At 31.4% G+C, this 26478-nt stretch overlaps 2 protein-coding genes across 2 annotated transcripts; both read left to right on the top strand.

Annotated features, from left to right (window-relative positions):
- On the top strand, positions 1-10062 carry LOC25493458 (nicotinate phosphoribosyltransferase 2). Its single transcript, XM_013601959.3, has 15 exons — positions 1-302; positions 1090-1237; positions 2369-2488; positions 2583-2717; positions 2806-2867; positions 3630-3705; positions 3869-3970; positions 5473-5580; positions 6082-6140; positions 6877-7051; positions 8117-8251; positions 8327-8425; positions 8969-9077; positions 9505-9617; positions 9696-10062. The coding sequence occupies exons 1-15, from the start codon at positions 148-150 to the stop codon at positions 9771-9773; spliced, it is 1674 nt and encodes a 557-aa protein (XP_013457413.1). The 5' UTR covers positions 1-147; the 3' UTR covers positions 9774-10062.
- Positions 10063-11847: 1785 nt separating this feature from the next.
- Positions 11848-13863, top strand: LOC25493456 (uncharacterized). Its single transcript, XM_039832927.1, has 3 exons — positions 11848-12523; positions 13047-13232; positions 13315-13863. The coding sequence occupies exons 1-3, from the start codon at positions 12002-12004 to the stop codon at positions 13600-13602; spliced, it is 996 nt and encodes a 331-aa protein (XP_039688861.1). The 5' UTR covers positions 11848-12001; the 3' UTR covers positions 13603-13863.
- The last annotated feature ends 12615 nt before the right edge of the window (positions 13864-26478 follow it).

Genomic DNA, 26478 nt, shown 5'->3' with positions numbered 1-26478 from the left:
CTTGGAAAATACCATAAAGTATCTTTCTCCTGCCCTGATTATTAAGCGTCACGCTCACGCTTGTGACTCAATCCATATAAATAAAAGCGCCAATAACAACTTGAAACTATCACCAACACAAAAAACCAAAACACACACACACACACGATGGAAGCAGCGAAGAACAACAACAACGAACGAACTTCGAATGGTTCCATTCATGGACCTACGAATCCTATGGTCACTCCTCTTCTCAATGATCTCTATCAATTCACCATGGCTTATGCTTATTGGAAAGCTAATAAGCATCAAGAACGTGCTGTGTTAGTATTCCTTTCTTCATTTTTGTTGAATTTTGAAATTCAATTCTTTTTTTTTTTTGTTTTCCTTTGTTGCTTGATGATTAGTTTTAGTGGAATTTGCGTGTTGGTTAGATTTTTTATATGGTTTTGAATTTTGCTGAATTGAGTGTGATTTTTTATGTTTTTAGTTGGTTTTGATTCATTTAGGATTTTAGAGACCCACGTGCACTCCTCTTAATGTCTCAGGTTTGAATTCTCTCGGTGTCAATTTATGTATGCTAGTCCATATAAAGCTTGTTGTGGCTTTAGGCCCTGTTTGGTAAAAAAATAGCGAATAATTGATAGGATAGATGATAAATTAGCTGATTGAATTTGTAGTGTTTGATAAAATTATCGGTTAAACTAACTTAAAAATATGAAATGACATAAAAGATGATAAACTTTTTAAGCTATAAGCTACTTGATTAGCTTATAAAAAATGTAGTAAAAAGTAAGCTATAAGCTTGTGAGAAAGTGACAGTTACCAAACGGGTCTTTTCTAGTCAAAAGAGCTTATCAGACATAAGATATAAGCTATAAGCTCAAAAAATTGCCTTGCCAAACAGACCCTTAAATGGCCCAGCTACGGGACGGTGGGATTGGTCCCCGTATTAGTCAGTCCTGGAACCAGATATGGTTTTTTTTTTTTTTAAATGATTTTTGGGCTAGTGTTGATACGATTCATTGTGGTTCAATCATGGCTCTACATGTTGATATTTTGTGATTGTAAGAAGATTGAGTTGTTGTGAATTTGTTATTTGCTTTTCAGATTTGATTTGTATTTTCGGAAGAATCCATTTGGCGGGGAGTATACTGTGTTTTCTGGATTGGAAGAATGCATAAGGTTCATAGCTAATTTCAAACTCAGTGAGGATGAGATTGATTTTGTTAGGCAAAGTTTGTCTCCTTCTTGTGAGGTAAACTATATTGTGTTCCTCGTCGCCCTTGCTATTGCTTTCATTGTTTAGTTATGGTCATGGTTATGCTGATTGAAATTTGGGGAAGGATTGGAGTTTTTTAGTATTATGAATTCAGTTTTATTACTGACAAATTTTCAATAATAGGAAATTATTGGGGTGTCTATTATGGATTATAAAATCAGTGATAATCATTTTGGATGTAGATATTTTACCCTTACCCACTTTTTGAGTGAGATACGTGCATCCATAACTATTTCATTTTAAGTATAAAAATCATTTTTTTAACAATGAGTTTTGAGAAAAGCTTAGACACAAACATAACTAAAACATCAAAAACCATTTTTTTATAACTTTAAACAAACAGATCGTCTGTGACAATAAAGAAAGCGGAAATTAGATGACTGTCAAATGAGTTGTGGATAGAACTAGCACTACATGGATCAGTTTTATTAAATAGCGGTGCTACAATGCTATAGCGTAGTGGAGTTTGAACAAACCGCTAATGCTCCGTGATATGTTATTTGGTACAAAATGTTGTCGAATAATGGCTACAGGGGCGCTATAGCACTATTGCGTAGCAGAATTTCAACAAACTGTTATTTTCCGCAATCTGTGACTGTCAACACTTACATGGATTACAAATGTTTACTGTCGGGAAACCTTGCCAAGATACACATCCTTATTAAAAGTGCAGTTTGTTTCCGGTTCTTGAGACACGGATATGCTTGTTAAGTTGTAAACAACCTCAGATGTAAAAGTTGCTTTATATTTATTATACTTCTTCAGGACATGAAACTGTTGCTTTTTCTTTTTTCCGCTTACGTTTTTATCATTAACATCAACTGTGTTAGCATGTTCAACTAGGTGTCACTGAAAACTTAAAAAATTTAAACGACGGATATAACGAGTCAAGAAACTTTGTTCAAAGGGAATTTGTCTTCTTTATACATTTTTGTTGCCTGTTTCCTTTTAAATAGCTTTGTACCATGTGGAGACATGATATAGTGTGGTTGATAACTTTGTTTGTTGTGATTATGTGGAAAGAATAATGCTACTGAGTGCTGACATTATTTGAAGATTCTCCTTTCAAAATATTTTTACTTATCAATAATGATCAATTAAATTTAGGATGCATTCTTTGACTATCTTAGAGGACTTGACTGCTCTGATGTTGAGGTTTATGCTATTCCCGAGGGGACAGTTGTTTTTCCTAAGATACCCTTGCTTAGAGTTGAAGGTCCGGTTGCTGTGAGTACTTTCCGCCATTAATACCCTCTTTTAATGTTGATTTGTTTCAAAGATTACCTACTTCATTCATTAATACGACTGTGATATTGTTCAGGCTGTTCAATTGCTAGAGACTCCCTTTGTGAATCTAATTAATTTTGCATCATTAGTTTCTACGAATGCTGCAAGGCATCGCAAAGTTGCTGGAAAATCCAAAACTTTACTTGAGTTTGGACTACGAAGGGCTCAGGTTACAGTCTTTTAAAATATTTTTTTTATGGGTAAATTAGGTATCGACCTTTAATATTCATCAAAAGAAACTCTCATGTTGAATGTAGGGGCCTGATGGTGGAATTTCAGCGTCAAAGTATTGTTATATTGGTGGATTTGACGCAACAAGGTATTAACATCTAAACTAACTTATTTACTGTTGATCTAGATGCAGGACATAGTTGGACGCTGAAAGTATTGTTACATTGATGAAATGGCATGTAATTCTACTTTTCACGACTCCAGTGTAACTCCTGTTAGCATGTACATTGTAACTGAATTTGGTAAAAATGACTCCCACACGCTAGACTTCTTGGCTATGGTTCGAATGATTGTGGTAAATCTGTGATCACCGTGAAAAGTTTGTAATACAGACGATAGAGCTAAGGGTGCATTTTTTCAACTTTAAAAAAAAAAAAATTGTGTTAAAAAAATCTATAGATTTCTTTTTCGTTGAGCTTTTTAAAAACTCTGAAGCTATTCCTGTTTATTTACTACCTGTAAAATCACTTGTTTTTAAAACCTACAAAAATGTTAACCTCCTTGTTTTTGAAGTAGATTTTTAGCTTAAAAAAAGATAAAACAAATGCACCCTAAATCAGTTCAAGTGGCATCTCTTACCAAATCCCATTTTCTGTTTCACAAATAGTGCTGTCAGTTTGCAAGAATAAATCAAAATTGATTTTGAGAAAGAAATCTGAAGTAGGAAGGTAATTGAATGTGGGAAAGGATTAGAAGTAAACATTAATTATCAAATTATAACGACATTATTCTTATTTTTCAGATGGAGGGACTGATTGCGTTGAATTTTGATTTATGAATTTTAAATTCTCACATTGCTTTTGTGTAGCTTTGATCTTTCATAACTTGCCTTTTTCATGTCTGCCAATAGCAATGTTGCAGCGGGGAAGTTATTTGGGATCCCGCTTCGTGGTACACATTCTCATGCTTTCGTTAGCTCATATATGGTGTGTAACCTATTCACTGAAATTCATTACATGTTTGGTCAATGTTTATGAAGATAATTTTGTTTTTAATATTATTGTACTTTTTATGACTTGAGGTACTTTCTGTTATGTTTCTTCTGTTACTTATATGTGTCCTTTACTTTGTCTATCTTATGATTTGCAGAGCCTTGATGAGATTACTGACAGGTCACTTCGTAGAAAAGATGGTTCAAGTACATGTGAAGATTTTGTTAGTCTGGTTCAAACATGGCTGAGCAAAATTCAGGTGCTAGGATATATAAGCATTTACATCTTTAAGCTATGTCGAGTTGATGGAAATTGATATGATTGAGCGATATGGAATTAATTTATAAAGCTTACCTTGTTTGAGTTATTTGAAATATGATAATATGAAGTGGAATATAATGGAACATGTTCCATCTTATTCATCCAATACTCTTCCCTTTCTTTCCTTCCACTGGGGTTGGCCTGGTGGTGTTGGCTTGGGACCTTGGAGTGTGCTCCTCTTGCTCCCCCCCACAGTGCCAATTTCGGTGGGCTAGTCCATATATGCCTTTGCTCTAGCATTAAACGGGCCCCCCCACAAGTGGATGGTGGGATTGGACCCCAAAATTAGTCAGTCCTTGGGCCGGATACCGAGTTTTCAAACAAAAAGGGCAGAATTGGATAGAACAAATTTTATCTACTCCATCACCTACATATCCAAACAATCAAATGCGAATTTTTTTCGATTAAATTCCACCAAGCATTAGATATTCAAACACAGTCTTATTATCACTTTTTTCTATGGCTCTTAACTGCCTCCTGTTTTTTTCCTTTTTGCTGTGTTTGTGTCAGGTGCCATCCTTATGCAAGAGCCCATTGATGTAGATTAGAATATTAATTTAAGATAATTATTTTATTTTGTTATTTGAGATAGTGTTATCTTTTCTTACTTCTGAGAATCTTAACAAGTTACTTTAATCTTGCGTTACTATTCAGATATTATGACAGTGTTATCTTTTCATGTTTTTTTACATAGGAAATTATATTTAATTTAAGAAAATGTAAAGTTTTTTAAGAATATGTTCAAACTAAGGTTTATCTAGAATTTCAATATATTTTGGGTATAAATGCTCTTTAGGTATATATATATATATATATATATTCTTTTTCCTGTTTATAGTGTATTTGAATTGAGTCGGAGGAGTACTTCACACCTGAGAGAATATCTTGGATCTTTTTGGTATTAACTATGTTTTTGGACCTTATAAATAAACAAATTTTGGTTTTAATTCTTGTATACAAAATTTCTTTGGTTTCCATCCTTCCAAAATATTAAATTACTATTTTAATCATTGTAAAATGATTGAACTTCGGTTTTGTTCCCTAAAAAAATATTCCTAGGATTTTACTCTAAAAGGGGGAGCCTTAAGGAAACGGTAAAGTTGTTGTCGTGTGACTAAAAGGTCATAGGTTCAAGCCTTGGAAACAGCCTCTTGTGTAAAAAACAGGGTAAGGCTGTGTACAATACACGAAAATGGTGGGACCACTTTCCGGACCCTGCATATGCGGGAGCTTTAGGCACAGGATGCCCTTTTTTTTGCTCTATAAAATCCGGAATCACTATTTTGGGTCTCTAACAAGCATTTTAGGGTTTAGGGGAGTCACACACTAACATCACACAATTATTATTGAATTTCATTGGAGATGGCCGCATGACCTTTTGTGGACACATCAGTGATAGATTTATCAGTGAAAATTCTAATCAGTGTCCCCACTTTGCAGTTGTTAAATGGTGTTTTTGGTGAGACCAATCAAAGCGAGTTGGCAGCATTCATATCTTATGCATTCGCATTTCCTGACAACTTTCTTGCCCTTGTAGACACATATGATGTAAGTACTTTTTTACCAGCTTTCCATTTCTTAAATAGCCATCATTCATGTGTAATCTTAAAATCATTTTAACTAGAAATGAAAAATGCTTGTGGGTAAATCCTAATTATGTTCCTATATGACTTTTGTGAGCATGTTTTCGTTTTCTTAGAAAGATGTTATACTTCTATCCCCCTTTCCCCAAGCATGGTCTCAATTTCAACCACTAACAATATAATTGAGAAGTATTAGAAACTAGGAATGGATGGGATACATTATTGTGGCGTATACAAAAGATAGAGTGAATGGTTGTGCACTTAAATATGTGTGTTTAGGTATCGATAGGTACTCGCCGAATTCTGCCTGCCTGCTAATTGTTATATCTTACATCCTGCTGTTGAAAATATTAATTATCCAATTGCAAAAACTGCTATTTCCTTTTTTTGGGTTCATTGATTCATTCCTTCCCCTACTTTGGTTTTGCTATTTCATTAGATGATTACATTTTGCATTTGTTGACAGGTAATGAGAAGTGGAATCCCCAACTTCTGTGCAGTTGCATTAGCTCTTGGTGATTTAGGGTATGTCAGAAAGTTTTTATGTTATTATTATCAGTTGATTAGATGCTTTACATGACCATGGATTTTTGTTGTGTTCATTTTCCATTTGATTTTTAGATAACTGGGATATGAAGTGTTGGATATTTGTTTTTTCTCCTTTTCCAAATGAGTGAAAAGTGATAAGCTGTTGTAATATTGACATAGATATGGTACAAGGAATTAATGGTGATAGGAAGTTAGAAACTTCTAATGGTCTCGATGCAATAGCAACCCAATAATGATATTGATTAGGATCCACTTGATGTTGTTATATGAACTCATTAGGCACTATTTGTTTGCTATTTGTAAGGATATAATTGATGTTGTGAATTGCTTCTTCAACTATCAGCTCAGACTCCAATGAAAGGTTGCCTATCATAACGGCCGACTCTTCTGTGGACCTTTTCATATCAAGAGCTTTACAGCATCAAGTTGCGCCATTTTTACTCTATTTTTGCATTTTGTTAGTTTTCTTTGTGTAGTCTGCCAGCATTTGTTGCACGTGTTTTCTATATGAGAATTATTTTATCCATGTTAGGTTATGAGTTTGCTATGATGTTTGTTATTTTCAACTTAATGATTGCTGGAGCCTGTTGTTAATTTACTAGTGTGTTATAACTGATAAGTTACAAATCCTGCAAAGGAAGCATCATCCATTCACCCTTTTCAGAGAATCATGTCATTTATTCTTAGCTGACCTTAGATGATGTCCTTGCAGATACAAAGCAGGTGGCATTAGATTGGATTCTGGTGACCTTGCATATTTGTCTTGTCAAGCCAGGAAGTTCTTTTGCTCCATTGAGAAAGAATTTGGGGTGCCTGGATTTGGGAAGTTGATAATCACTGCTAGTAATGATCTCAACGAGGAAACATTAGATGCTTTAAACAAACAGGTAGTTCATTGCAAACTGAAACTTGTAATTTGTCTAGTGATTTGCATTATTTCTGCATAACAACAGAGCAATCTCTAGTGTGTATGCGCGCACGTAAAATTCAGCACGTCATAAAAATTTCTATAGAGAAGTTATTGCACGTGTTTTTGTTGGTGTTTATAATTGGTACAAATTTTAATTGTTGATTTCTTGCATATTCATTTGCATTTCTAAACTCCATAATTATATATTATCTCAAAACCTTGATTTGGTAGTAGATGATCCCTTTTGCTCTGTAACTTTGGATCTTAAAATATAAATTACTAGAACTGCTAGGATTATTATCAAAATATTTTCTTCATCTAAATAAAACTAAGTTTATATTGAAGTGGATAGTTATTAGAGATTTTAAATTTTATTAAATTGGCAAACTTAACATGTACGTCAAGATACTAGTGTATAAAAGGAATTCGAAACTATCTAAATGCTTATTTTAGTGCACAGGTTTGCATACAGCTGAAATCTGTCATATCTTTAATGTGTATAACTGCAATTTTGTGACATATACATATATTGTTATTATTCTCAATGATAGCGAGCAAGTTATTTTCCATGTATGTGTAACACGGTTTCTTACCATGATTGTGATGACAACAATCATTACACTTGAGGAGTCTTGGTTACATCGAATGAGTTTTGGTGCTAAACATGGAAATATTAACATAATTTACTGGGTGTAGTTTCAGATACACAGGCACAGCCTTAGTTTCCAATAATATGTTCTAAGTTACTAATAGAATATATATTAAATCCGGTTATTTTAAATAATCCTATTTTTAGTGATTTGTGCTGAAAAATATCTCACCACATCATTGTTCTAATAAAATGAATGCTACAATGTCTTAGATTTTTCTCTTGTTATGTGTGTGTGGAGATAGAGTTGAAAACACCGTCATTCTATTTATTTTAATCTTGACAAAAAGGTAAAACTAACAAAGTCTTATAAATTTGTTTAAAAAAATAATAAGTCTTATAAATTATAATTTCTTGCCATTACCTTTTGATTGGATTGAATTTTGTCTGCAGGGTCATGAGGTTGATGCCTTCGGAATTGGTACATACCTGGTCACATGTTATGCTCAAGCTGCCTTAGGTGTTGTTTTCAAGCTGGTTGACATTAATAATCAGCCTCGTATCAAACTTTCTGAAGATGTGTCAAAGGTTTGAACATTCGAACTTGATAGTTTAATTTAATACTCTATTTGGAATTTAATGATTATCTTTTCCTGTATTTAGGTCTCTATTCCATGTAAGAAGCGATCCTATAGGTTGTATGGGAAAGAAGGTTATCCCCTGGTAGACATAATGACCGGAGAAGATGAACCCCCTCCAAAGGTATTATTTTGTTTGACTTAGTTTTCTGACACTACTTTTTTTTCCAGTGTTTTCTCTTTGTACCCACTCCTGCCGATGGGGTTTGCAAGTGTTAGTGCATGTTTTCACCAGCATGCCTGGTTAGGGAAAATTTAGGAAGAACGGTAACACTTTGATTAAAGCATGTATCCATTTTTTTGCTTGGACTTAGCACTGAGCTGAAAGCAATTATCGTTAGGCATAATTATGATTTGATGAGGTACCTTCAACATTTGTATGGGTTTCCTTCAGGCAGGCTTAATGAAGAAAAACCAATGTGGCCCAGTAATGTAGATGCAGCTATTGACAGAACTCCAATATTACCGTTTTGAAAAATGACCATATTCAATTGCTATTCTGTATTCTGTTTCTTAATATAAATCCAATATTCCCTTGCATCATTTTCTCATCTTCTATTTAAAGTTTCCAGCCTATTGGCTTGCATATCTTGCTATCAAAAGAGTTCAACAGTAGTTTATGAATGTAGGCATAAAATTTACCTGATCCTATTTTATTCATATACAGGTAGGAGAAAGAATCCTATGCCGCCATCCCTTTCAAGAATCCAAGAGAGCGTATGTGGTGCCACAGCGTGTTGAGGAGCTTCTAAGGTGTTACTGGCCTGGGAATTTAGGTGAGAACTAACTATAAAAGTAGTGGCAACATGGAGACTAATAGTAGCTTATTGATAGTAACAACCTAGCTTTGCTTAGGGTAGAGGAAAGTGCTCCATCATTTATAGGGGCATCCCGTGATTCATCATTACACAACTATTATAATTTTTGCTGTAGCTTTTGAATCCTCTCACCCCCATAAAGAATGGAAAAAAAAAGATGTGGTCTCATCTGTAAAGACTATGGTCTCTAAATTTATCACTTCATGAATTCCTACATGAAATGGTTAAATGCTATTATTCACCGAATGATCAAAGTTGCACTTTGAAATGCTCCAGTATATAAAGCGGCTTACCAGCATTTATTGGCAATTCATATATTCAGGAGATGCAGATTATGTCTGTCAGTTTGTACATTTCGTTAGTAACTCACTTTTTTTTTTTGAAGATAAAAAGCTAGAACCTTTACCACCTCTGAAGGAAATTAGAGAACGATGCATCAATCAACTTGAGCAAATGCGGCCTGACCACATGAGGAAACTTAACCCAACTCCATACAAGGTTAGGAAGTTATAACTTGCTTCAAATTATACATTTGTTTTCATGTTGAATGATGTTGAATATTTTCTGTATATGCAGGTTAGTGTGAGTGCAAAATTATATGAGTTCATTCATTTCTTGTGGCTCAATGAGGCACCAGTTGGGGAGCTGCAGTAATAACAAGACAAATAAAATTGCATGCCTTGAGAACCCAGTGTACAAGGCAAAAAGGATTTGGATAGAAATTTCTTTTCATACAGTATAGATGTATTATTCAGTATGTTTTGACTGTATATTGAAGTTGGAGGAACCAATATTCTTTCAAGGCCTATGGTGCAAATAATCCATCTTTTCCGTTGATCGCATTGCTATGCAATAAATATTTGATTATATAATAAACATCACTTGAGATTGACTGTTTCAATGTTACAGTTTTCTTCAAGTTATTGATTCAAGCATTTTTGTACTAAACATAAGTACTTCTGGGCTCTGGCAACTTATGAATCATGTATAGTATTGTTAAAATTTCCTGCGTGAAAAGAAAATATTTTAAACGCCAAGTACCATGCAAAATGCTCATGGATATACGTTTGGGTTCACCATGTTTTCTGTGATACAGATCATGGTTTTCGATGGTGTAGCCTATTTAAAATGCTATAATTAACGTAGTATGTATTGATATATGTATATCATTTGCCAAGGAATTCTCTGCTTACAACTGAAAAAAATGTAACTCTTTCAAAAACTTAGAGCTCATTTAAAGATTATTTCTATCAAGTCAAAATACGCCAAAACAACCTTCGAGAAGTTAAAGTGCATTTAAGAATTGCATCTCAAATGGTGATATATAAGTCATCATGAACCGAAGGTTATAGATTGTTCATACACTTGTATTATGTGCCAAAATGATTCACTTGGCACATTTTTCTTGTTTGTGTTGTAAGCATTGCTTGTTGGAGGAAATCGAAATTACGGCATATTATGGAGCTTATTATGCTAGAAGCTAATGGTTTTGAAGACATTTTTAGTCGTATCTAGGGTGTTTTAACAACAGACCAGTTGCATCAAGACTGTCATCGAGTTTCGCAGCATTACCAGCAATGGCACGGTGGACTACTTCAACAGATGAATATGTGAAATGCAATCTTGAAGCGTCAACTTTTAATGATGTGAGATGTGCTGGCATTGGTTTCTGCCTTCAAAATTTTGGTTGAGACGAGCTGGCAGCCAGTACGGATTGGAAAATATGGAACTTCAAACCAGTTGAAGGAGTGGCTTGGAGTCTCATCCAAGCAATTAGTAATAGTGGATAGCTTCCTTCAGCCTCAATCTCACATCTTATTTTTTAGATGAATTGCATGCAAGTAGTTAATGATGTGCTAAATGTTAATTTTAAGTTAAAATTATACCTTATGGATTTTTAGTAAATGCATGTATATCTTTTTTTTTTTGTCAAGTAGCCTAGTGGCTAGAACTTACACAATTAAATTGTGGAGAAGTGGAGTGTCCAGGGTTCGAACCCCGACCCCTGCATATAATATGCAATATCCCTACCAACTGAGCTAAGCTCACGGGGATAAATGCATGTATATCTATCAAATTGTTTTTGTTATGCGATCTCCAAATAGTAAATGTTCCCTCTCTTCCTAGAGCATCTATCTCTTACTATTATCACAATATTTTTCATTACATCTTATATTGCATTTCTTTCATTTTTATAAATAAAATGCTAAAAACTCAACAGATTCGAGTTGTTCACTGCTCAAACTTGATGACAAAAGACTCGCACTTGGACCGATGTAAAATTCTTGATTCAAGGATAGTTATTTTCACGGGTTGCCATATATGGATGCAAGTCAATTTATTGATTAGAAATGCATAAATTTGTTTGCTGCCGACAAGTACTACTAATAAATTTCTTTCTATGTATGTATTCATTAAACTAAGTTACTAGTAATAAATATCAAACAAAATTAATACCAAATCAATGAACATACAAAATATTTTCTCCATTCAAAATAACTCATAGTTTTTCATTCCAATACAATTTTTTATTTTTTTTAATTTATATGAAATTATTTAATCGATTTATGATTTGAGACGGATGATTAGGGTAATAATAATAATTGTAAAACTTTTTTTAAGGAATAATAATTCTAAAACTTAGTAATAATTACTCACCACGATCTAAAGCTTAGTAAACAGTAAACAAAGCTAAAAAAATGGAAAATTAAAATATTCACCACTAGCTGTCCTTGCATGCCCCAACACTTACGCTATGCAGATTCTTCTGCATCCACTCATACACCAATTACACTAACAATAACTCTTCTCTTTCTTCCTTCAAAAAAAAAAAAAAACTCTTCTCTTTCTCTTTTTTTCCAAACTCAAACTTCACATCAACAATGAAACCAGAAAACAACAACACCACCATTACAATGTTAGCCAAGACAGACTCCGAGGTAAGCAGCCTAACACAATCCTCACCGACAAGATCACGTGATGGGCTTCGTGCAGTTTACTACGTACAAAGCCCATCACGGGACTCTTCCAACGACGGTGAGAAAACAACAAACTCCTTCAACTCAAGCCCTCTTCAAAGCCCGTTGGGATCTCCTCCTCATTCTCATTCCAACTCATCGTTGGGCCCACATTCACGTGAATCTTCTTCCACCAGATACTCTGCCTCACGTAAGAGCAGTCAAGCTTCCCATAATAACAGGAAAGGTAATTGGCGTCCTTGGAAGGATCAGTTCAATGCCATTGAAGAAGAAGGGCTTCTTGATGATGATGATGATGCAGATCGTGGATTCCCTAGGAGATGTTATTTTCCTGCTTTTGTTGTTTGTTTCTTTGTTGTCTTCACTGTTTTCTCTCTTATTCTTTGGGCTGCAAGTCGCCCTCAAAAACCTGCCATTTTTCTCAAGGTATTTCTCCATCATTTCTAATTTCAATGTAGGTTTTAGTGCATCTCTAGATTCATCGTGAATTTGTCGGAATCATATTGACACTGTAATTTTGTTATAATGTGTAGAGTTTCTCAAAATAGTAGTAGATCTTGTCAAATATACCGTCAATCTCTTTGTCCCAGTGTCTGTTGTCAAATATTGACACTTCTGATTCTATTGAATTATGTTACTTTCTTAAAATTTTATAAGTGTCAATGTTTCAGTCTGTCAATTCAAATATGCATTCAAATAAAAGTTGTCACAATTGTTCTTTGGATGTGACATTTAATTTTTTGATGTCAATATAAAACCACATTGTGACTATAACTAATGATACTAAATCTGTATTTGAAGTGGGCTTTTAAGATAGTAATGCATTTAATACCATGGTTTTTCAAGCAGGTATAACAATGTGAAATATAATGCTGAATTTTCAATTAAAATTTGATATTCATCTTTTTTATTTAATTTTTCTTTTGTTTTGTGTGTGTATATTTGGCAGAGTATAACATTTGATAGATTTATTATTCAAGCGGGTGCGGATTTGTCAGGAGTTGCCACTAGCATGGTGTCCATGAATTCCACTGTGAAAATGACATTTAGAAACACTGCAACATTTTTTGGGGTCCATGTTGCATCAACTCCATTAGATCTCAATTATTATCAGCTTACACTAGCAACTGGAAATGTAAGTCTAACTCTACTATACACATGTAACTACCAAATTAATTAATCAAATATTACATTATATGGTCATTATATTTGTGCAGATGCCTAAGTTTTATCAATCAAGAAAAAGTCAAAGATCTATTAAAGTGATGGTGAAAGGAAGTCATATTCCACTATATGGAGGTGGAGCAAGATTGAACACTGTCAATGGTTCACCGGTTGAACCGGTACCATTGACATTGAATATTATGGTGAGGTCAAAAGCTTATGTATTAGGGGCATTGGTGAAGCCAAAGTTCAACAAGAAAATTGAGTGTGCATTGATTATGGATCCGAAGAAAATGGGTAAACCTATTCGACTTACCAACAAGTGTACGTATGAGCTATAGACTCGATCATACCATACGTGGAAGTAATAAATGAGAAACTATAGAGTAATAATTTATGTAGTAATCTAAAGGGGTTTGAGTATATTTATTTATTTACTTGACTAGATTCCCACATGAGTTTTCTTTGGCTTCACTCTGTCAGAAATGCTTTTGTTTTGTCTTGTTACATGAAATTTGAAGGAAATTGCCCAAAAGTGTAATTTTGATTTTGTCGGTGGTTCTATTTCAACTTTAAATAGGCAAATGCACTTGGTCTACAAATTTTTTCCCAAATTCACTTGTCGGTGTTATTTTTTATTTATTTTTATTTTTAATCTAATGTTGGTACAAAATTTCGACCGCCGCATTTTAGTGATTAATCTCCGTTGAGGAACATATAAGGCACACAAGGTGTGTTCTCCTTTTTCAACCGGATCTTTTTCTTACAGGAACTCAAGTCTTTACTACTTAAACCAATCCACATGCATAAGGAACTTAAGTCTTTACCACTTAAACCGATCCATCGTTTTTTTTTTTTTTTTGTCTAGTAGCCTAGTGGCTAGAGATCACACAATTAAATTTAATTGTGGAGAAGTGGAGTGTCCGGGGTTCGAACCCCAACCCTTACATATAATATGTAATATCCCTACTAGCTGAGTTAAGCTCACAGCGATCCAATCCATCGTTTTTAATCGCACATATTTGTTAAATGTTAGTGAAATGGAATGAATAACATATTTCATTGATTAAACAATACAAGTAGGAAAAGATATGTTTTAAACCTATTTTTTAGACAGTTTCAGCGTAATTGAATGGAATTGTTATGATCATCATGATTTAATTATTTTGGCTCAAATATTTGTCCCGTGTTATTTTATTATTTATATATTTATCAAAGACAAATATTTATCTCATAGTTTTTATATATTAATGACAAATATTTATCCTGTATTTTTTTTATATTTAACAGTGACAAATATTTTGTCCCAGAAATATGCGTCCATGTTCTTTTATTTATTTATTTATCAATGAGAAATATTTTTCTCATGTTTTTTTATGTGTTAGTGACAAATATTAATCTCGTTTTTTATATATATTAACTAGCGACAAACATTTTATCCAGTTTTTTTTTTTTATCTATTAGTTACAGATATTTGACCCTTTTTTAATAACTATTGGTGATAATATAATTCTTCAAAGAATGAAATCTTTATATAACTATGTAATCCTAATAATAACATTCGATCTGTACTTTGTTTATCAGAATTATTTTTCAATGGATTGACAATTGAATCTAGCGCCAAAAGCGTAGCACATCCCAACTTTTTATATATCTCATGAAACCAACACCGAGTGCAATAAGTTAAACCGTTATGATAACTGAACATAAAAAATTAAACACAGTACAGACACCATAGTATTTTTATACGGTATTTATGTCTAAAGTTTTGTGTTCGTTTATCATTTCTGTAAGCACGAAATACTAACTTCATCAACCATCACTTACATCATCAACAACAAATAATCCCCTTCCTTTTGCAAAAGGGGCATATGTTATTTACTACTAGCCATTGTTTGATGCAATTGACATTGAAAAAAGTGGGTGCAATCTAACTTTCCGATTTCTTCTCCATTTACATAAGCCTCCTAAACATGGATCAAATTTGTTAGACAAAACAAGAACATATAATACTCATCTACAAATGTGTCCATCAATCTCCATTAAAGCGAGATACCATAATCTATTTTTGGAATAGCTTATGATTGACATAACAATGGCAATAATATAAAGAAATAAACTATTTTCTACAACTATCACTATAAAATGTTTCATGTGTTTAACTAATCTACTAAAACTCATTGTCGTGTTATCCCAAATGATTATTAAAAATAGCCCGAGCTCACCTGACAAATGCAACACAATTCTTTATCTTCCGAAGTGCCTTCAATTGTGTCTTTAAAATTTTCACAACTAAAAGCTGCAAATCAATATTTATAGCGCAAAATTCAACTCAAATTAAGTAATTTGTTCTAAGATCAATTTTTGTTTTTAATGACAAGTAAAAAGTTTAAGATATGAAAACGACTTCAACACAAACATCATCATATTTTTTAGACCGATCTTGAGCTTTTGGGATTGATTATGTGCTTAGATTTAAACAATTATAACACCGATCTTGAGCTTTTGTGATTGATTATGTGCTTAGATTTAAACAATTATAACTTGATGTGTTAGCTCAGTGATAAGAGCTTAGCTTACAATTTCTCTTTTTATAGTAACTATTCCATGAAGTTTTTGTTTTAATACAAAAAATAATTATAATTATAAGCAAAATGTTCCTTTTTAGAACTTTTTTTTTCAAAGTTTAAAATATTATCTTCATGAATGGACTATTGATATAATAAAAGATGAAAATAAAAAGAAAATTTGAGAAGTATGATATATTATTGTAAGAGAAAGATAAAAAATATATTCAAAAAAATTTGAAACAGTCATTTCTTAACTATATTAAATAAACGAACTTGTTTGTTATAGATAAATTAAAATTAATTTTAATATAAATAATTAAGATATTATTTTTGAGTAGTACTAGCAACAATCACTCGAATAGTCATCATGCTTTTTTAGAGATTTATAAGAAAAATAAAACTATTTTGTGTTTGTTTAAAAATTTTAAATTGAGATTTTGTATTATTCTCTTTTGTGTTAAAAATATTTTCTTTAAAATCTAATATAAATAGATTTTCATTTTCATAATTTTTTTTTACAATAGCTGTTTTCCTCGGCGATATGTAACAAAAGTTATGTATAGTTATAACACCTTGTAAATCACATTTATAAATTATACTCCCTTCGTTCCGGCCTAAATTGTACGACGTTTTGGGCATTTCACATATATTAAGAAATATAATTAATATTGTGTGGAAAATAGATATTATGAGTTGTTTTACAAAATTGTCCTTAATAAATGATATGACAAAGATAAATGAAAGAATTGAAAGAAGAAAGAGTAATAAATAGTTAAGAATATAATAGAAAAAGTAACATTAATGTTTCATTGATATTGTAAAGTGACATACAATTTGAAACAATTTTTTTTTCCTAAAGCGACATACAATTTGGGACGGAGGGAGTATATAGTTAGTGTATCCCTTAATCTCCATGTACAAAATGATAACATAAAATTAGAGAAATGATATTTGTACAACCATTTTATGATAACTTTTTGACAACTTTCTATCTCATACTCACATTATATTCTTATTCTCTCTCTTCCTTTTTCTCTCTCTATTGTTTTGACCAATGAAAAGAGAGAAAATAATAGTTGTCATCAAAGTTGTCACCAATGGTTGTACATATATCACTATTCATAAAATTAATATAAGATATATAATTTGATTATAGTAACATGTGCATATGTTTATGGAAAAAAAAAAGTATACCTGGAGCCTCAAAAGTAGACCAATACGTACTCGATCCATGATAGTTTCAGTCTGTTATACATGGAAATCAATATTAAAAAAATGTCTACCTAGATAAAGGTTAAAGTAATTATATATATATTTTTTTTATGATTTGTGATCGTTCTACAAAACTACAATTGCATGACTCTATTGCAAAGTATGGCATAAATTTAACAATTAATGAATCCAAATATAAAATAGGAAATATGTAACCCTAGATTCATATATTAATAAGATTGTAAAATTTTATGTCTCTCCACTACAAACAAAATAATTTAAATGATTTTTTTTTTTTGAAGAAAAAATAATTTGAATGATGAAGAGTAAACTATTAAATCCAACATATATATTACCCATTTATTTTTTATTTGACATTATATCTCATCTTTTTTCTATTAACAAAGTAAAATTTCATTTTCTAATATTGTTGCATTTACTATTTCAATACTTTAATTAGAATATTATATCCTTCATTCAACTCATAATACAACCGATAATATATATGCTATCAATCAAATAGTTTAAAAGTCATAAATCATATTCATAAAGTAACTATTTCTTCTTAGTTAAGTGAAACAAGTTGGTTTTTGCTATAATATAAATGCCAAATTGAAATACCTCTTGTACTCTCCTCATTCCAATTTGTATTATCGTTAAAAAAGTTTCAGTGACTATGTATTTAGATTAAAATCTAAAAGCAACATCTAGTCATACCATTTGGGTAAATAAAGGCATCTCTCTAGGGGTTTCATCTTGACCATTTCTACATGAAATTTCTTCGAGTTCTCTTCGGGTGGATGTTCTTTTTAATATTAAATCTATACCAACCCCTTGTGTGCAATTGATCCCGAAAATTTTCTACTATGTATTGTGTTTGGTTTAGTGGAATAAGTAGTTCCACCATGACTTTGTACTTTAGCTAGAGTACTTGAGGAAAAACCTAAAGATAAATTCAACTTTGTGGGTGCGTTATTGTTCCCTAATTGTTCTGCATTTCTCAAGTATAAACTTTTTGTTAGACCGTTAAGATGCCTCTGAGGTAAGCATCAAGTATATATGGAACATAATTTCTCCTCATTTCATATCACTTAGAGAGAAACATCATCATTCATTTCATAATGACTATTTGTCATACTGAAAATTCTTCGAAGCTTTTAGTACTCACCAAACTTGAGGTTGAAGGAGAGTGATTAGTTTGCTCCTCTCCATTTAAAATTGATGAGATAACTTCAATTTGATTGGTGTTGTAAGTTTGCCCATTTCTTCCTAACTAATGTTAATGTATATAAAATTAAGTAGTGGGAACATAATAGGCGCAGGTGTGTGTGAGAGAGATGAGCTAAATAACCCAAATGTTAATGGAAAGAAATATGAGTAAACTGACAATTTGATCCCTATCTTTGCAAGTAGTTCTCAAATTAGTCCCTGATTTTATTAATATTTCAAAACAGTCAGTGTTTTTGTAAAAAAAATTCAATTAAGTCCCTCGTCATGTGAAAAAAACATAGAAACATGAGTCTAATTGAGAAACTTTTGACAATAATTCAAAATAGTCTCTGTCTTTGTCAAAAGTTTCTCAATTAGACTCATGTTTCTATGTTTTTTTTTCATATGATGAAGACTTAATTGAGAAACTTTTAACAAAGGCAAAAACTATTTTGAAATATTAATAGAGTCAAAGACTAATTTGAGAATAACTTACAAAAACAGGGACCAATTTGATAGTTTACTCAAAGAAATATTATATCCAGTATCCAAAAACATAAATACTATTCGCTATTTTTTTTTTTGTTCAATCACATGTATGTAATCACACCTTGGTTGTTCATTGTGTCGTAAGTTTTCAATAGAATTGTTGATCCTGTCTGAAATCAAAAGAGAAAATGATATTCGATATCATTATAATATTTAAAAATACTATGACTATTTCAACATTAAATTCTAAGAAGTATCACACCACATGCTCATAAAAAGGTACTCCCTCCGTCCCAAATTGTATGTCGTTTTAGAGAATTTTTTTATTCCAAATTATATGTCGCTTTATAATACCAATGCAACATTAATGCTACTTTTCCTATTATAACCTTAGCTATTTATTACTCTCTCTTATTTCAATTCTTTCATTTATCTTTCCCATATTATTTATTAAGGACAATTTTATAAAACAACTCATAATATCTCTTTTCCACACAATATTAATTGCATTTTTTAATATGTGTGAAAAAGCTAAAACGTCATACAATTTGGAACGGAGGGAGTACAAGTTACTCTACTAATCTAAAGAAAATGACATATAATAATTGATTATTGAAATTCTCACATAAACTAAAAAAAAATAGTTATAATACCAAACTGATTTTTTGAGATTATAATTTTAAACATTATTTGTATATATTGACATTAACTGATGTAAAGGACCCAAATAAATAACCTTAAAAATGGAGAGGGACAACAGTTCGAGTGTAAAAAATATGGAGAGAAGAAGATGAAATAAAATAAGAAATTGAGGCTAAAGTGGGAGCCGATACGTAAGTATAATTAAGACTAAAGTTATGCATACGAACCTTAGTCAAACTTCACTCCCCGTTTTATGAAAGACTTTGACTCACTTTTCTCATATCTTATTTCAGGGAGCCTGACTTCACAAACAACTAGGTTTTTTGATTTAAAATTGATGTTTTCTCAATCAAACAAAATAAATTCCATTCCAACCTGTACTTTACCTTCTAATTAGATTACACCATAATAGTTGGGAAAAAAAAATTAATATTTATCAAATAATTTCTTAACATTTGCGTATTTCATGTTTAACCCATTTGTTTATTTTCTTTTTCAAACTTACATAATTTTATTGTAAGTAGGAAATATATGTGTGTGTGAGGAGTAGTTATAATGAAAGGGTGTGAGGAATTAATTTGGACCGTTGGATCTAAAAACACTAACGAAAAATTTTATGGGACTAAAAAATGTGATTTATTAAAAACAAAACTGCAGATATTTATAGAGACCAAAAACATAATTAAAAAAAAAAAGACTTGGCAGACGTTGGACGACAAAAGTAGTTGACTTCTGCTTTGCTGACTCTATCTTTCTCTCTTTCTATATCTCTAGTATATTTTTTAACTATTGAAGAATCTATACATGACTCAATGTGAGTAAAATAAGAGTAAATTATGTAACTCAAAAACTCTTAAATATTAAAAATTTAAGGCAAATGTAACATATGTATTGAAAAAATGCTTTACTTTTTAATATTTTTTTTTACATATTTCCTAGCTTTTAGTGCATCCTTTGACTTCTAAAAAAAAAGTAAAAAAGTCACACTATCTTGTTTCCATTCAAGTCTGTTTTTTTTTTTTTTTTTTTTTTTTTCTGAAGGGTCATTCAAGTTTATTGTCTTCATGTATTTTATTTCTGTTTGACTAAATGTCTTTATATTTTCTAAACATAAATACCATCATAACCTTTTTTTTTAGGGAAAATACCATCATAACCTTTTTAATACAACATAAATTTTTGATATAATTATCATCAAATGAAAATAATGTTTACTTAAAAAATCATGTTAATACAATCTCAAAATTATTATTTTCAATTAATAAAATATTAGGTCAAAATCGTTGTATAATACATAAAATATTAGTTCTTTACATTTATATTATTAATGTTATTATATTCATTTAATTTTTTAAAAAGATGAGAGAGGGGAAAATTACTACTAATTAAAGTGAAAATAATGTCCATTCTATCACATGCTTAAAGTATAATCTCTCTCTCTCTCTTTCGGTAAGATTTAACTCAACTAGCAATGTTGATATTGCTATATTGGATACCTTCATTCCGGTTTAAATATAGGATCCCACAATTGTGTATGTGAGTTCCAAGCTATGCTTACCACTTCGTTTAATACCTAAATGAAAAAGAAATACACTCTCTCTTTATAGATAATTTTTGTTAATATATATTTTTTGAAATAAGCCTTTCCCATTATTTTGAAAACATCATTTAAAATACCACAAGAAAGTTTATTTAACTATTTGCTTTAGACCAACTTTATATTGATAATCTTTTTTCATTCTTTTAAATATTTTTGTTCAAAATAATAAAAAAATAAAGTAATTAGTGAAATTTTTATGTTCAAAAAGATACAACCGCTATTTATTTTTAATAGGTGTTATAAATACAGTCTCTTTGTAAGGATCTTTTTTTTTTGTTTTTGTAAGGATACTCTTTCTATTATTATATTTTTATGAAAGTGTTTTTTCCCTTTATTTGAAAGTGCACTTTAAAATACTACAGTGTTTGATTTAAACATTATTCTTTTTTCAAAATCAATCTTACTTTTATAAAAAATATAGTAAAAATAATAAAAATTAAAGTGATTAGTGGAGTGTTTTGGTAAAAAAAAAAAAAAAACAGGATTTATTGGAACATTTTTTTGACAAGATGATTTATTGGGACATATTATTCTTTAAAATGATTATAAATATTATTTTTAAAAAATATGATTTATTGTAATACGTACCTAATGAATTTTTAAATAATATACATATGTCTTCAAAATAGGTTTGTAGAAACACAATGAATTTTGTACCAAAAGAAAAAAAATGAAACACAATGAATTAATTAAGGGATAATAATGTTTTACCCCTGTAATATATGTCATTTTTTATTTTACTCCTTGTAAAATATTTTTTTTTGAATTTCGTCCTTGTAATTTGAAATTTTTTGGTTTTGGACCTTCATGAATTTTGACTGTATAAAATCGAAGATATGGGAGGAGGGTAAATCGAAATTTGCTCAAATTACAAGAGGGTAAACCTAAATTTGCTCAAATTACAAGGGGTGAAATTTTCAATGAAGGTCAAAAACCAAAAAATCTTCAAATTACAAGGATGAAATTCAAAAAATATTTTACAAGGGGGAAAACTGAAAATGACCTATATTACAAGGATGTAAAGCATTATTAACTCATTAATTAATTATGTAAAAACTTCACAAACAGAGATGATAAAAATTGGCATATGCTATATATCATATATCGACCCAAGAAGATGGCCCACAACTACATTATTGTAAATAGAGAAACACATAAAATACTTCTTGCAAGTCCTTCAGTTTTATCGTTTAATCCTATTAAAATTATGAGTAGTGTTATTTGAACAATCATATGAGGCAACTTTTGTGACAACTTATTTTTTTTCTCTTTTCATTGGTCAAAAACAATAGAGAGAGAAAAAAGAAGAGGGAGAATAAGAGAATAATACGAGTATGAGAGAGAAAATTGTCAAAAAATTGTGAAAAAATGATTGTACAAATATCATTTCTCTAAAATTATATAATCTGAATCTAAAAAAACCTATCTACACACTTCCCTACCACCATTGCAGAAATTTAACAAAAAAATACCCAACCCCTAACAAAGGTGATATAGTAAACAGTTTGCAGCAACAATGAAATATTCTTTCATTGATTCAATTTGATATATTACATAACAATGGTTCAACTAAACTCATAAACCCTTTTTACAAGTACAACCATTGACCCAATTTTACAATAACAATGATCAATATAGGTATGAGTTGTGTTATATATGGTTCTGAACAAGTTCCAACAATCATTCCTCTATTACAATATTCACTTTAAAGGACCACCATCGTTCTTCAAGAACAAGTTATGCAGTATTCATTCCATTTGAAAGATCTTTGTTTGTTGGCAAAAACAAGCAACACAACATCTATAAATTATCATCTCCTTGTTCACGAATAACCTATGAACAGCTTTGTGAACGTTGACCCTATCTTCACCTACACAAATTGCTCTTTTTTCTTCGATTTGAGAGAAAAAGAAATCCCCGCCCTCAGCCTCTTGCTTCTGAAGTCGTACAATTTTGAACGAATTGTCGGTATTGTGGCGTTGTTATTAAACAGATTTTTGTATTTGCAGAGTCGTTCTCAGCAACAGGTTTGGAGATCGTGCGTGACTGCTTTCAATGAGTTGATCTGTCTTTTTTTTTTTTTTTTTTTTTTATGGATAATGCTCAATATAGCGAAAGTAATTTCACGAGAAAAACAAGAATGTGAAAAATCTTGCTTCATTGCTCTAATTAAGCCTACTTCACCGTTCAATCTTCATGACTTTTTTTTTTTTTTTTTTGTGGAGTCCGGGATTCCAACACCAAACCTTGCATATTTTATGCATTGTCCTTACCAACTGAGCTAAACTCACGGGGACAATCTTCATGACTATGGCTATGTGGTTGTGATTATTGAATATTGGTTCCTAATTAATCCCATGGCTATTTGGTATGAGGGAGTGAATTTATTGGGGGAGATAGTCTTACATAGACACAAGCATTTAGACACAAAATTTAGACACACACACACATAAATTAAAAAAATTTAAAGATAAATAAAATAGTCACATCAATTAATATCACTTTAATCCTTTTTTTTAATTTTTCTTAATTTCATGGATGTGTGCCTAACATGTAATATTTAGTGCCGTGTCTAACCAAGAGTTTCTCTTTATTGGGTTGTCCTAGTTGACTTTTTACTTTAAACCATTCTTAAAATACTATTTTTTTAAAGAGATTGATTTTTATGCACTCACGGTTTTACATATTTATCCATTCAAATCGCATTATAGTGTCACTCACTTAGATTAACATTTAAAAATCTCCACAAATATTGTATGTTGTGTTTGTTGAGAAGTAATTAGTATCGTTGCGAATTCGATGAAAATATCACACCAATAACAACTTGATGTGTGGAGTAAGGAATAATTAAGCAACGAAAAAATAAAGTGTATGGAACAATTATAATCACAAGCCAAAAGTAGAAAACAACAGCGAGAGAAAAAGAAGAGAGAACACAAAAGAATTTGTTGACCCGGTTCGGTCCAAATTGACCTAGTCTGGGGGAGAGAGCAGCTCTCCAATCCACTATATGATGAGTAACGTTACAAAAGAGAAATCAATGGGTTACAAGAATAAGTTTCCCGCCTAATTCTACCCAAAGTCCCAATCTCTTCCCGTAACCAAGAGACTCAATCCTAATAGTGTTTCCCAAGGAGAATCAACCCTCAAACCCTAGTGTTTGTTCGAAAGAGACAAACTCTATACAAACCCTAGTTTTGTTGTTGTCATTCTAAATCCCTGTTTCAGCCCCCTCTATCTCCAGGTTTACTCTGATTCAAGGTCTATATTTATAGTAAAAGTATAACTCATAAATTTGGAACGAATACCACACTGAAGATACGTTTTTTTTTCTCCTTCAGTGAAAGAATATTTGCATCAAAAATATAATATTCCCTTTCAAAATATATTTGCATCAAATCGTTCTTCATACGGTACAAAAATATATTTATTGTCCATAAATATATTTTCAGCACAAAATATATTTGAAACAAATTTTTTATATTTTTAGCAACAATATTCTCCATCCATCAAATTTTGAATCATACTACAACAAGTATCGTTTGAGCTACTTGTTTAACAATGACATATTCAAACTCAACTTTAAATTGACAATTCGCTACAATTCTTTTAATATTCGAAGGTGACAATTAGAATCTTTGGTGCGCCCAGATACTCTCAAGAAAACTTATGGTGATGATGACAAATTAAAGAAAGTAAAGTTACAAGCTTACATCGTTAGTATGAGATGTTGCATCAATCATATGAGATTTTATGGAGAAAAGAATAGTGAAGTGATGAACAAAGATAAGGTTTTGAGAACCTTGAATTCCAGTTTTTTTATCACATAATGTGTATTAGAGACTCAATCTTTTTTTTTTTTTTGAAAGATAGAGATTCAATCTTGTTGATAATAGTGGTTCTTGTAACTTAATGTATCTCTTTATAAGAAATTCATTGTATTAGTGATTTCTCTTCTCTAGAAGTAAGTCATTGTTTTGTCGAACTAGATAACTAAATATCAGATGTTTGTTTCTTTAATCTCTTTATCTTTGTTCTTACTTTGCTTGTGGATTTGCTTTGCTTAGTTGTTAGGTCAGTTATTGTTATTGTTACTTGAGATTAACTTTATATTTGATCGCCACCGATTCTTATTTCATACATCTAAGTTTATTGATATAATTTGAGTCTGAATTCATATCACTCTCTCTATTCTCACACTCACGCACACATATCATTCTAGAATACTTTGATCTCACTCCTACGTTGCCAAAATTCCACAATGCTTTGTTTGAGTGAGTTTGGTAATGGTCGATTCTTTTCTTTCCATCTTTCTATTCTTATATGTGATCACTAATTATATTCATAAGAACTAAAACAAATTAAGATGGTGTTCCATTAGGTATTGTTCATGATTCTTTTCACACGAATTTTCTAGTACAATTTTGCACCCAGTTTTCTATTTTTTAATAGACACCAAAATTTTCTTGTTCCCAAACTGTTGAAAGAGCTGTTTCCTAGCTGGCACATAACACCGTCAAGGCTCAGGTGCTGCCAATAACTTTACACTTTCACACTTTTGAAATTTGAAAATTGTAACCAATGCTGTCAAAGGAATCCATAATTAAAAGGAAAAAAAGTTATGTCAACCCTAAACGTGGTTCATTTTTACTAACTTTTTACCCCATCGACAAATATTTGACAACAAAGAGTTGATGCAAAAAGAATAAGCTTTGCATATTTGACAGTCAATTAACCAACAGAAAAGTTCATAAACCTCATTATTTATTTCTTTGTGCCACCAATCAATCATGTGTTGAATGATTATGTTTTCTTTTGGGCAAACCATATTCATGTTCACACTTTTAATTTACCCCATTCATACATTCTATGAAGCACGGATACAGACACCGACACCAGACATCACATGAACACTGAACGTCGAAAATTACATGTGTCGGGGTCGTGTCGGTGTCGGACACGACACGTATACGACATCGGGATACACCTAATCCGAGGAGTGTCCGTACTTCATAGCATACATTAGACTCGTAAAACTTCTCTCTTAGTATAAAGTATAGACATAAAACATTGTTATTTTAAGCATATTATTAGTGTACCACAAGTGCTTAGATAATATGATACACATCTTTTCTAGTTAAACCAATGTCTCAACTTCGAATCTGAATTTGATGCAATCGTCCTAAAACTCTTAAAGAGAATTTGCTGTCTATTTGAACCCCACAAGACACACGATAGGTTAGTGTCTCCAGTCGGGCATAGAAGATATCCACTAAAAATCATATTATTAATGAAAACATAATTATCCACTGATACTATCTTTAATAGGGTCCCATGATCTACGTGTTTTTCAGCAACAAAGCATAAACTCAACTTTATTTACATGATGATCTGAGACTGAGTCTAATTCTAATCAAAATTCAAAGTAAATCAAGCATAAAACATGTTACCCTTCAAGAAATAAAAAATAAAAATTCTGACCAAATCAATAACAA

This window comes from Medicago truncatula, chromosome 4 (genome assembly GCF_003473485.1).
Source record: "Medicago truncatula cultivar Jemalong A17 chromosome 4, MtrunA17r5.0-ANR, whole genome shotgun sequence".
Classification (NCBI taxonomy): Eukaryota; Viridiplantae; Streptophyta; class Magnoliopsida; order Fabales; family Fabaceae; genus Medicago; species Medicago truncatula.
This window is presented reverse-complemented; position numbering and strand designations above follow the sequence as displayed.